The sequence below is a fragment of the Sapajus apella genome, unplaced genomic scaffold, assembly GCF_009761245.1.
Source record: "Sapajus apella isolate SASKATOON/1434 unplaced genomic scaffold, GSC_monkey_1.0 scaffold19, whole genome shotgun sequence".
In the NCBI taxonomy this organism is placed as follows: Eukaryota; Metazoa; Chordata; class Mammalia; order Primates; family Cebidae; genus Sapajus; species Sapajus apella.
In genome coordinates, this window is record NW_022436959.1 from 6,977,494 (window position 1) to 6,989,597 (window position 12,104).

The following is a 12,104-nucleotide window of genomic DNA, read 5'->3' on the forward strand; positions in this document are numbered from 1 at the left end:
AAAAAAAAAAAAAAAAAAAAAAAAAAAAAAAAAAAACCACTTGGTGTTAGCTATTCTCAGACTAAGCCCTCGCACCCTGCAGGGCTATCCATGAGGAAGTGCTCAGCGGATCTCTGTAGAAGGAATGAAGAAGGCTGCAACCTCATGGAGTTGCCCCTCACCCTCTCTCAGCTGAGGGGGTGAGCAGGGCCAGAGGGTGGTGGGACAGCTCCATGAGGTTGCAGCCTTCTTCATTCCTTCTACAGAGATCCGGTCACGCTGAAGGTAGAGCACTGTCATGTGACTTGCAGCTGGCAGAGGCTACTGGGCAAGGTGCCCAGGTTTGCTGTGGCAGTTCAGGCAGGCAGGGCCGGGCCAAGGAAAGGGAGACCATTTGCCATTACCTTTGAGCCTCACTTTGGCACTTGGGATTTCTCAGATGAAGAGCTTTAAAATAACAGAGTGGCAGGTGAGTTCTTACCCTTCTTTACAAAAGAAAAACCAGGGAAAGAAAGCAAAGCATTCTGCTTTCTAGAAGCCAAATCAGCTGGAAGCCAGCTTCTGCAGCTCAAGAGAGGGCCTTAGTTACAAAGAAATACAAGATCGTGGTGAGAGTACAACAAAAACATGGTGTGATGCCAAACATGCAGAAAGTCAGCACAAGCGCAAATGCACGCGGAGAAAAGCTGAGCGGAAGTGCTCCAAAGCGAGAATAGTGGTTACTGCATGTGGGTGATACGGAACTTAATTTCTTGTTCTAAAATTCTTCTTTTTTTTTTTTTGTATTTCCCAAGTTTTCTATCGTGAGCAGGTACCACCTTATACTTACAGAAAATTATCAAAACTTAGAGTGGAACATATGGAGAACAGTTTTATACATTTTCTTTTTAACCTTAGCATCTCAGTTCTAAGAAATTCACATCCCCTCTCAGGGCCCCGTGGGACAGGCAAGGAAAGAAAGAAGCCCGGGGTGAAAGTGACACTGAGTGTGTATCTGTGGTTTCTCTGGGGCCACCTCATGATTCAGGAACAGAGTCCTCATTGCTCTCCAGGAGGCGAGACCCTTTCTAGGTCAGTCATTTCCTGTTGGGTCCTGGCGACCTCACAAGATGTTCATACAGTATAATTCTATCAGGACTCATTTCTGTTTCTCAGCATATTAACACTTACTGTTGTTCATCATTTTATTTTTGTCTTGGGATCATTTTTCTTCTACCTGAAAAACTCTATTTAGTATTCATTTTAGTGCTGATTCTGTAGCAAAAAGTCTCAGTTTTTATCTGGAAAAACTTTATTTTGCCTCTAATTAAATCAATTTCATGGAAATTAATTTCATACAATAGCATTGACAGATTTCAGTATATGGGTTGCTGACTTTTGAGAAGTCGTATGTATCTTTATATTCATGCACACATACATACACACGTACACACACACATGACCATGTAAGAGGGAGAGAGCAAGCACCGCAATCAAGACACAGAACATTTCTGTCTTCCCAGAAATTCCCCTTACTCCTCTTTGCAGCTAATTTCTCCCTCACTCTCATCTACCCCCTGCCTCAGGAAACCATTATTCTGATTTCTAGATCAGATTTTCGGAATCATCTGTATGCAATCTTTTTTTTTTTTTTGAGATGGAGTCCCGCTCTGTCACCCAGGCTGGAGTGCAAAGGTGCAATCTCAGCTCACTGCAACCTCTACCTCCTGGATTCAAGTGATTCTCCTGCCTCGGCCTCCCAGTAGCTGGGATTACAGGCATGCACCACCATGCCCTGCTCATTTTTGTTATTTTTAGTAGAGACAGGGTTTCACCACGTTGGCCAGGCTGGTCTTGAACTCCTGGCCTTAAGTGATCCACCTGCCTCGACCTGGAGTGGTGAATTGCCCCTGGGATTCCATTGCCCTGGGAACTAACCCCCTCTGAGGGCAGAAAGCCAGGAAGAAGAGGAGTTGGGAGGAGATGCCTGTATGAGTCCCAGCTCCCTTCGGGGCTCCGTCACTGCCAACAGGCTCTACCCCTACCTTATGACTGCTGGGATTACAGGCATAAGCCACCACACCCAGCCCTATGTACTCTTTTAAGCCTGGCTTCTCTCACTCAGCATACTATCTATGACACTCATTCATGATGTATTCTTATTTCATTTGCATGTATTGTTGGATTGTGTTCTACTGTATGAATATGCCATGCTTTGTCAATCCGTTCACCTGCAGTTGTCCTCTGCGTGAGCCACAAGTTACTCTATTATAGCCAGGACTGGAAGTCCCTTGTTTTAAAAAAACAAAAAGCAAAAAAAACTGTCAGAACTCCTGATTCTTTTCAAAAGGCAGGTTTCTAGAAGGGGAAGTTACTAAATAGAAAGTTTTCACAGGCTGTTGACACATATGGTGTCAAAGGGCTTTCCAGAGACTTCTACAGATTTACATTCCCACCAGTGATATAGGAGAGCCCTGACTCACCATACATCAACAGCGTTTTTCTATCTTACTCTCTGATCTTTGCAAGGATGCAAAGCTGCAAAATTGTATGCAGCAGTGAAGGGAATTTGACACTGAGCATAAGCCAGTAGGCCCAGTATGTACTTTCTTCCTGAGCTTGCAGAATTTTCAGTCACCTCACGTCTTTAACCTCTGTCTCACTAAGTTGCCCATGAACCTGATCTGAAAAGCCAATTAAGATCATTGCTGGCATCAGCATTGCAAATGGAAGGACAGGCAGGCAGGAACTCTGGCATCTCACCACCCTACCTTCTAGTGATGGCTCTGGGGTGGTGCTGTCCACCTCAGTAGCCCCTGGCTGCGTGTGGCTCTTGAGCACTGGAAATATGGTTGATCCAAATTGAGATGTGTGGTTAATGTAAAACACATGCCGGGTTTTCAAGCCTTAGTATGAAGAAAAAGAATGTAAACTATCTCATTTATAAACCTTGTATTGACAGGCTGGGCCTGGTGGCTCACGCCTGTAATCCCAGCACTTTGGGAGGCTGAGGTGAGAGGATCACTTGAAGCCAGGGGTTCAACAACCAGCCTGGGCAACATGATGAAATCCTGTCTCTACTAAAAATACAAAATTAGCCAGGCATGGTGGGGCACACCTGTAATCCCAGCTACTCAGGAGGCTGAGACGGGAGAATCACTTGAATCTGGAAGATGGAGGTTGCAGTGAGCAGAGGTCGTGCCACTGCACTCCAGCCTGGGTGACAGAGTGAGACTTCATCTCAAATAATGAATAATAAATAAATAAATTTGGTATGGATGACATACGGAAATATTTTGAGTGTATTAGAATTGAAACATATTATTGATATTAATTTCACCTGTTCGCTTTTCCTTTTATTAATGTGGCTACCAGAAAGTTTTAAATTACTGGGAGGCTTGTGTCATATTTCAGTTCAACGGAGCTACTCTGTGACATTCTTTTTCCATTTGAAGACCCGCCCCTCCGTGGTCCCTGCTTCCTTTTCTCCAGAGCAGCTTCCCTGCATCTTCTCCTGGAGGCTCTGCAGACGTTTTATTTACTTTGGAAGACCATACTGCAGGATAGGACTTGGGCTCAGGTTTCTGTGAGGAGCCTGGAGTGGTGAATTACCCCTAGGATTTCCTTACCCTGGGAACTAACCCTCTCTGAGGGCAGAAAGCCAGAAAGAAGAGGAGTTGGGAGGAGATGCCTGTGCGGGCCCCAGCTCCCTTCGGGGCTCCATCACTGCCAACAGGCTCTACCCCCACCTGCCTTTGCCTCAGGAGACGGCTTTGGGTGGGGACTCACCCGCCTCCCATCTCCTCTGCTTCATTTCTCCACTTGGTGATCCATCTTTTATTCTGCGGTGGGTCCTGTTTTCTGGCTGCATTCATTAGCTTGGTTTCTTTCTTTGGGTATTCCCTGGAGCTGCCTTACCAGGATTTCCAACTTCAGTCCCCATTGGTCTGGACCACTGGCCCGGGAAAGCCCCACCCTTTATCCAGGACAGCAGACCCAGCTCCCAGATATCTGGTCCTGGCCCCAGCCCAACCTTGGCCTTTTCTTTGCCTGGAAGGGAGGACCAGACCCTCTTCATCAACTGGACCCACCCTTTACCCGGTGAAGAAAGGAAAGGATCACCTCCCAGGGCCAGCAGATCTCTGCCTCTCTGGCATTTGTGGTAATGAATGCCCATGAACTTTGAATTTATCTCCAGTCTCCCATGGTATGGTTTTGGTCTGCCCTAAGATTCTGTTTACCAGAGCAGTGTTGAGTTTCTCTGCTTTCCCTTCTGACATCCATACCTTGTTAAGTTTTTGCTGCATTGAGCTAACTCTGCACACCTGATTTAATCTCAAACTAGGGCTCTAGAAATTGCAAAGCAGCCTCCTTGCCAGATGGCTGACGTGTATTATATTGCTTTATTTAGGTGGTTGTAAATCAGAAGACTTTCCTTCCGTTTCTGCTGTTGATGGCAAGAGGTAGAGATGTCTGTGGTGGTGATTACAGGAAACGTCTGGGAAGACAAGTCGCTGTTTTTATGGGAATCGCAGGCTTGGAAGAGACAGAAACAGTGAGTAAAATGGGCCCCTCGTGGTAGGCAGGCAAAATTGGGAGAGGAGGGATGAAGGAAGTTGTGCAGCACCCTTCCCAGCTTTCTAAAGAATGGAGCAAGGCATTGAAAAATGCTAAATCACAAAGTGAGAAGCACTTCTTTCCAGTTTTCTCTCAGCCTTGTGATTATCTTAAAGAAAAGTCTCAGTTCTGTGCTACTGTGTCTTTAACATCTCTCAAAGGCTCCCAGGAGAAAACAGGCCCAACCCTGGAGCCGTTCCAGGCAGCAGGACTAGCTGGAATGTAATAACATTGTTGTATTTCTGGTGTGTTAATTTTTGTTACTTTCTATGAATTGCGAAGGATTTTTTTTCTGTCTCTAATGGTGACATAACATTCCTTTAAAATTAATATATTAGAGTTTTCAAAACTCAATTGAAAGCCAAAAGTTAAGCAAATAAAGTACAGGTAAGACTCAATTATGGCAAGAACAACAAAAAAGTGACTGTGGTGGGGCTGTTTAACGTTTAGAAAACATGGCCCTAAAAGAAGAAGGTACAGAGAGTAGTCTGACATCTGGGAGTACTCGATTTTAAAATTATTCTCTTGCCAATTTTATTCATTCATTCGCCTTGTGGCACAATAATTTTTTTAAGTCTTTCTTTTCTTAGATTTTGCAGATTCCAGAAAGAAATTAGAAATTGAAGATTTAAAGCATGTTGTTTTAAAATATTCGGACTAACTTCAAAGAATGATGCCAGAAACTTAAAAAGGTATTATTAACAGCTAATTTAAATTTAATATTGTCAATTGGTATGCTCTAAATGAACTGCTTTTCTAAAGCTAGGGATCCTAAAGTGGGTCATAGAATTGACTGCTACAGAAAATAGCTGAGTGCAGTGGCTCATACCTATAATCCAAGCATTTTGGGAGGCCAAGGCTGGCAGATCACTTGAGGTCACGAGTTCAAGACCAGGCTGGCCAACATGGTGAAACCGTCTCTACTAAAAATACAAAAATTATCTGGGCCTAGTGGCATGTGCCTGTCTAGCTACTCAGGTGGCTGAGGCAGGAGAATTGCTTGAGCCCAGGAGGCAGATGTTGCAGTGAGCCAAGATTGTGTCACTGCACTCCACCCTGGGCTGCAGAGTAGGACCCTGTCTCAGAAAAAAAGGAAAAAAGAAAAGGCTGGGTTAGCATCTAATAACCTTTATTGGAACAATAACCAGTCATTTTCATCCCTTTAAGTTATTTTTTGGTATCGCCTGCCCTTCTGTTGCTGATAATTTTAAATTGTACTCTTCCCTGCTCAACCATTTCGTACTAATAAGAAAGTTATTGTGTGGGGTCTGGCTGAGAATCCCTGTAAGGTTTGCAATGTTTTGCAGTTTGATAGGTAAAACAAAACAAAACATGGAAGTGTGTCAGAGAGCGGAAGACTCATGTGCCACTTGGTGGAAAAAAAATTGAGAACCACTGGACCTGAATGTTAACAGATGTGGCTTGTGAAACATATTAATGATGCTGATAGTGTTATAAAAGATCTATGAAGTTTTTTTGGAACTCTTAAAAAAATTTTTTTTGGTGATTGCCATTCTAACTGGCGTGAGATTGATCTCAATGTGGTTTTGATTTGCATTTCTCTAATGAGCAGTGATGAGCATTTTTTGATATGTTTGTTGGCCTCATATATGTCTTCTTTTGTAAAGTGTCTGTTCATGTCCTTTGCCCACTTTTGAATGGTTTTGTTTGTTTTATTCTCGTAAATCTCCTTTAGTTCTTTGTAGATTCTGGATATTAGCCCTTTGTCAGATGGGTAGATTGCAAACATTTTTTCCCATTCTGTTGGTTGCTGGTTCACTCTAATGATTGTTTCTTTTGCTGTGCAGAAGCTCTGGAGTTTAATTAGGTCCCGTTTGTCTATTTTGGCTTTTGTTGCCAATGCTTTTGGTGTTTTAGTCATGAAGTCTTTGCCTATGCCTATGTCCTGACAATGGATGCTGGAGAGGATGTGGAGAAATAGGAATGCTTTTACACTGTTGGTGGGAGTGTAAACTAGTTCAACCACTGACGACAGTGTGGCAATTCCTCAGGGACCTAGAAATAGAAATTCCATTTGACCCAGCAATCCCATTACTGGGTATATATCCAAATAATCATAAACCATTCTGCTATAAGGACACATGTACACAAATGTTCACTGCAGTACTGTTTACAATAGCAAAGACCTGGAAGCAACCCAAATGCCCATCGATGATAGACTGGACAGGGAAAATGTGGCACATATACACCATGGAATATTATGCAGCCATCAAAAACGATGAGTTCGTGTCCTTTGTAGGGACATGGATGAACCTGGAAACCATCATTCTCAGCAAACTGACACAAGAACAGAGAATCAAACACCGCATGTTCTCACTCATAGGTGGGTGTTGAACAATGAGAACACATGGACACAGGGAGAGGAGCATCACACACTGGGGTCTGTTGGGGGAAGTAGGGGAGAGACAGCAGGGGCTAGGGAGGTTAGGGAGGGATAACATGGGGAGAAATGACAGATATAGGTGACGGGGGATGGAGGCAGCAAACCACATTGCCAAGTATGTACCTATGCAACAATCCTGCATGATCTGCACAGGTACCCCTTGTACCCTAAAGTACAATTATACATATATATAAAATTTTAACTGTTTCTGTAATGCATGGGTTTTCCTGCCTAGACAAAGGACAAAGTGGCCAGTTCCAAGCCTTTCGACTTCCAAGATCATTTTACACATACAAGGATGCCTGGACAAGAAGAGTCTGAAGGATCTTCTGTGGGATTTTTTTTTTTTATTTTTATGATTTTTTGCTGTTAGTGTTACAAGAAATGTAGTCAGTGAAATTTTGGGATAACTCAGATGAGCCGAAGCATTTTTTAATGCCCAAATCAAATAGCTTGCACCAAATTTTCAGGGGTTTTCAGAGAGATGCCTCTCTTGGGAATCTAGTCCCGGGAGCTCTGTGCCGGCGCTCCCTCTTTGTCCTGCACCTCTGCCCTCCCTCTGTCCCGCTTCATGCCACATGGGGCCATTGCTTCCTCCCTCCTTCTCCAGGGTGCTTGTGTATAACAGACTTTGCTGAAGGTCAAGGACCCAGGAGAGGAGGTTATAGCACAACCTAAAATGGACAACAGTGACTGAGACATCACTGTCCCCAGGTCCCTTGCCTCTGGGTGCTACAGGAGACTTCATGCTGCCGTCTCTCTCCCCAGCCTATTTTGTGCTCAGACCCTGTCTCTCACCAGACCCACAGGTCCTCCTTTCCCACTTCTGGGCCTGCTCCCTGCTTGGGGAATGCAGAAACCTCAAGCCCTGTTCACCTGATTACATAAAATAATACACCTTTCCATCTCTATCCCAGTCTAGGATCAAAGCACACTTGTGTTTTATAATAATAAAGAAGTTTTGATTAAAAAAAAAAAAAAAGTTGGCCGTCTCTGGTCGCCTGCCTTAGTGATGTAACCCTCAAGTGCAAACAATTAAATTAAGATTTTTTTCTTTAATGCATCTAAGATAAAAGTTTTTTTTAAGAGACAGTGCCTCATTCTGTCACCCAGGCTGGAGAGCAGTGGTGTGATCATAGCTCACTGCAGCCTTGAGCTCTTGTACTCGTGTGATCCTCCTGCCTCACCCTCCCCGGTAGCTAGGACTACAGGTGTGTGCCACCATGCCTGGCTAATTTTTAAAAAATATTTTGTAGAGATGGGGGTCTCAGTATGTTGCACAAGCTGGTCTCAAACTGCTGGCCTTACCTCAAGCTGTCTCCCCATCTCAGCCTCCCAAAGTGCTAGGATTATAGTCATGAGCCAGCTCGCCTGGCCAGATAAACATCTTAAGCATGGCTCCTCCTCCTGTAGGTAGAGAAACCTCAGGACCAGTGGGAGGTGGGGTGAGCTCTTTCTGTAGCTTTTGCTTTATTGATGATGTCCTTGGTCTCTTCAGGGGCTGCGCAGAGTAGCGGGGGTCCTGGAGGGCTGACCTGAATCCTGATTTCCCTTCTGCTGAAAGGACACATGCAGCCAAAGATGAATTTGGGAAAAGTAACTGCTTGCCACTTTAACTATGGAAGAGCAGGGCCCCAGTGAGATGGAAATAATCCCGTCAGAGGCACACCCCCACATTCAATTAGTGAAAAGCAACCGGGAACTTCTGGTCACTCACATCCGCAACACTCAGTGTCTGGTGGACAACCTGCTGAAGAATGACTACTTCTCAGCCGAAGACGCGGAGATTGTGTGTGCCTGCCCCACCCCACCCGACAAGGTGCCCCGGGGACAGGGCCGGGATGGGCAGTGTGTGGGCCTGGGAGCTGGAAGAGGCCTCGCCCTGTTGATCTGAGTGAAGAGTGTGGGAGTTTGGTCCAGCGGGCAGGGCTGCTTTTTGGGGTACTAACAGCACACAGACGCCTGGGGTAGCAGGTTGCACAATCAGGTATTTCACTTCCGTGTTTGTGTCTGGAGCAAAACCTGACATCTCAGCTCTCATTGCTGTGTGTATTGGTTCCCAGACACTTCATTTTTAGATCCTCTTTATATTAGGAGGGAAAAAGAACATAAGTATCAAAGCACCCCCAGCAGTGATGCTCACTCAGTGCCTCCGAAGGCTGGAGGGCTGCTCGTGGCTGGGTGACACTCGGAGGGAAACTGCCTCAGGTTCAAGAATGACGGCATCCCAAGCGGGTCCACAGTGAAGACTCTTCCCCGCTCCACCGTGGGAAGGCTTACCAGCCCTTACTTTCACTTCAGCTTTGTGTCATTTCCTGAAAAATAAAATGGAGACCACAAATTCTTTCATGGTGAGAGGAATGACATGACCCGTTTGTGACATGCCAGGACGATGTCTGGGGGAAGCAGTAGCACACTCGTGTGCTTTGTTCTCCTCTCTTGATTTGTTTTCCTGCATTTTTAACAAGAAAAAAATCCATTTATAATGTATGGCCTGACGTCCCCCTGCTGTGTGGTCCGGGTGCCCACCTCATTATGCCCAGTGAGTGCTCTCCTCCTCCCCACTCCACTCTCATTCCTGCACGGCATTGTGTCAGGTTAAAAGGGAAAAGGAGAAGGCCAGGTAGCGTGGCTCACATTTGTAATCCCAATACTTTGGGAGTCTGAGGCAGGAGGATCACCTGCGGTCAGGAGTTTGAGACCAGTCTGGCCAACATGGTGAAACCCTGTCTCTACTAAAAACAAAACTCATCCAGGCATGGTGGTGCGTGCCTGTAATCCCAGCTACTTGGGAGGCTGAGGCAGGAGAATCCCTTGAACCTGGGAGGTTAAGTTGGAGACCATGCCATTATACTCCAGCCTGGGCAGAGCAAGACCCTGTCTCCAAGAAAAGAAGAGGGAAAAGGAGGCAGAGAGAGAATTCCATGGCTAGATGGGGCTCTAGTTGTGAGTTTGTCCTTTTTATTTTTAGGCTCATGGAAGCCTCCTGGTTTCTTAGAGCTGGGTGGTTTTATGTCTTGCTCAGGAGGTCATTTCACAGCTTTGGGGTTCCAATACATTGACTGTCACAGCAGCTGGGGGGATGGGGTAGCTACCGGCTATAGTAAGAACTCAGAGCCCTGCCCTGAGCCTGCCTGAGGGCCCCTACAGTAGGAGGATGCCCCTCATGCCAGCCCGTGCCCTCATGCTTGTGTTGCTTCCAGGTCCGCAAAATTCTGGACCTGGTACAGAGCAAGGGCGAGGAGGTGTCCGAGTTCTTCCTCTACTTGCTCCAGCAACTCGCAGACGCTTACGTGGACCTCAGGCCTTGGCTGCTGGAGATCGGCTTCTCCCCTTCCCTACTCATTCAGAGCAAAGTCGTGGTCAACACTGACCCAGGTAGGAGGCAGCCCCAGCAAGACCACAGGCACTAGTGCAAGCAGAGCCCTGGGGTGTGGAAACGGCTGGGCCAGCCCTGAGTGCCACCTCAGGAAGCAGGCCCAGGTGCTATTTTCATTTTAGAAAGGAACAGCTGAACCCTGTGACCCATGTGCAGCCCAGGTGACCGCAATTGAACTGCCCACACTTTGATGGTCTGGTTTATAGAGGGGCCTGCGGACGCGTGGGAATGGCCTCTGTTCTGACCCCTTGCTTTCTTCCTATCCTGACATATGTAGACATTTTAAGGGCTGCACAAATTCAAGGTTGTATTTTTTTTTTCTTTTTAAAAAATCTTTAGCTGGACATGGTAGCACACACCTGTAGTCCCAGCTACTGGGGAGGCTGAGGCAAGAGGACTGCTTGAGCCCAGGAGGCAAGAGGACTGCTTGAGCCCAGAAGTCAGAGGCTGCAGCGAGCTATGATTGTGCCACTGCACTCCAGCCTGGGTGACAGAGTGAGACCCTGTCGCTAAAAAAAGGAAAGAAAAAAAAGCCTTGCCAGGTTTAATTCTAGGCAAAGTATTCTTCCGTCACCCTTGGGTGCCAGTCCTTATTTCCAAAGCACGGTGGGAAACCCCATTAGTTAATTGATTAGTTTAATAAGAATGTTTTGCTGAACCCACCACATCCCAAGACCCTACCCTGTGCTGGATGTCAGGGAGACAGTGGTGAGCAGGCACAGATAGGGTTCCTGCCCTCAAGGAGCTTCGAGTCTGCTGGAAGAGCTCTCACAAATGTGTCCCTGCCAATGGCAGTCAGGACAGCAGCAGTCCAAGGCATGTGAGAACTTATTACTGGATCTGCTTTGGGGCAGGAGTTTTCTTTCCCTGCTTTTAAGCTCTCCACTTTGAGACAGCTGTTGGTAACATACCAGCACCAAGGACCCAAATCCTGCCTTTTAAAGAATCCAATGTGCCCTTGGAAATTGAAGCACAGGACAGTTGTGTGTTTTGGGGAAGCAAGGCCAGCTGGCAGTGCCAGGACTGGGCTCTGCTCCCATGGCCCTGCAGGTGCCTGCCAGCCACTGCCAGCTTCTGGCTCTGTCTGCTCCTTCCTGCCTCTCGGTGTTTTCTTTCCCCATGAAAAAAGGGAAAATATTCCCATGAGGAATCATTCTTTTGAAAGACTTCTCTCTCGGTTCCATTAGCCAGCTACTTTACTAGCTTTTACAGTGTAATTTACTCTTCAAGAAGCCTCACACAAAAGACTGCGTATTGTATGATTCTATTTCTATGAAATGTCCAGAAGAGGTAAATCTATAGACAGAGCAAATCAGTAGTTGCCTACAACCCAAGAATTGGCTGCAAATAGGTTCCAGAAAACTCTGGGAAGATGGTGGACATGTTCTAGAACTGGACTGTGGTGAAGTTTGCACAACTTCTTAAATTTACTAAAAATTATTGAGGAGTATATAATACTCCCTGGCACTTTGGGAGGCCAAGGCAGGTGGATTGCTTGAGCCCAGGGGTTTGAGATCAGCTTGGGCAACATGGCGAGACTCCGTCTCTACAAATAATACAAAAATTAATTGGGCGTGATGGCATATGCCTGTGGTCCCAGTTACTTGGGAGGCTGAGGTGGGAGGACTGCTTAGCCCGGGAGTTGAGACTGCAGTGACTGGGCCACTACACCCCAGCCAGAGGGACAGAGCAAGATCCTATCTCTAACGACAAAAATGCGGTGTTGGTGGGGGCTGGCCTGGCCCT

At 46.2% G+C, this 12,104-nt stretch overlaps 1 protein-coding gene across 5 annotated transcripts in view; it reads left to right on the forward strand.

The window, feature by feature from the left end:
* NOD1 (nucleotide binding oligomerization domain containing 1) overlaps positions 1 to 12,104 on the forward strand; it is a 61,935-nt gene that overhangs the window by 14,588 nt on the left and 35,243 nt on the right. For 3 of the 5 annotated variants that reach the window (XM_032286891.1, XM_032286890.1, XM_032286887.1), the window contains exons 2-5: positions 4,370 to 4,513; positions 5,166 to 5,267; positions 8,478 to 8,798; positions 10,183 to 10,357. In XM_032286891.1, the coding sequence (XP_032142782.1) occupies positions 8,598 to 8,798; positions 10,183 to 10,357 (376 nt within the window). In that variant the 5' untranslated portion in view covers positions 4,370 to 4,513; positions 5,166 to 5,267; positions 8,478 to 8,597. Of the gene's footprint in view, positions 1 to 4,369; positions 4,514 to 5,165; positions 5,268 to 6,938; positions 6,977 to 8,477; positions 8,799 to 10,182; positions 10,358 to 12,104 lie in introns of those variants that run through there. The other 2 variants (XM_032286888.1, XM_032286889.1) reach the window with 2 other exon arrangements.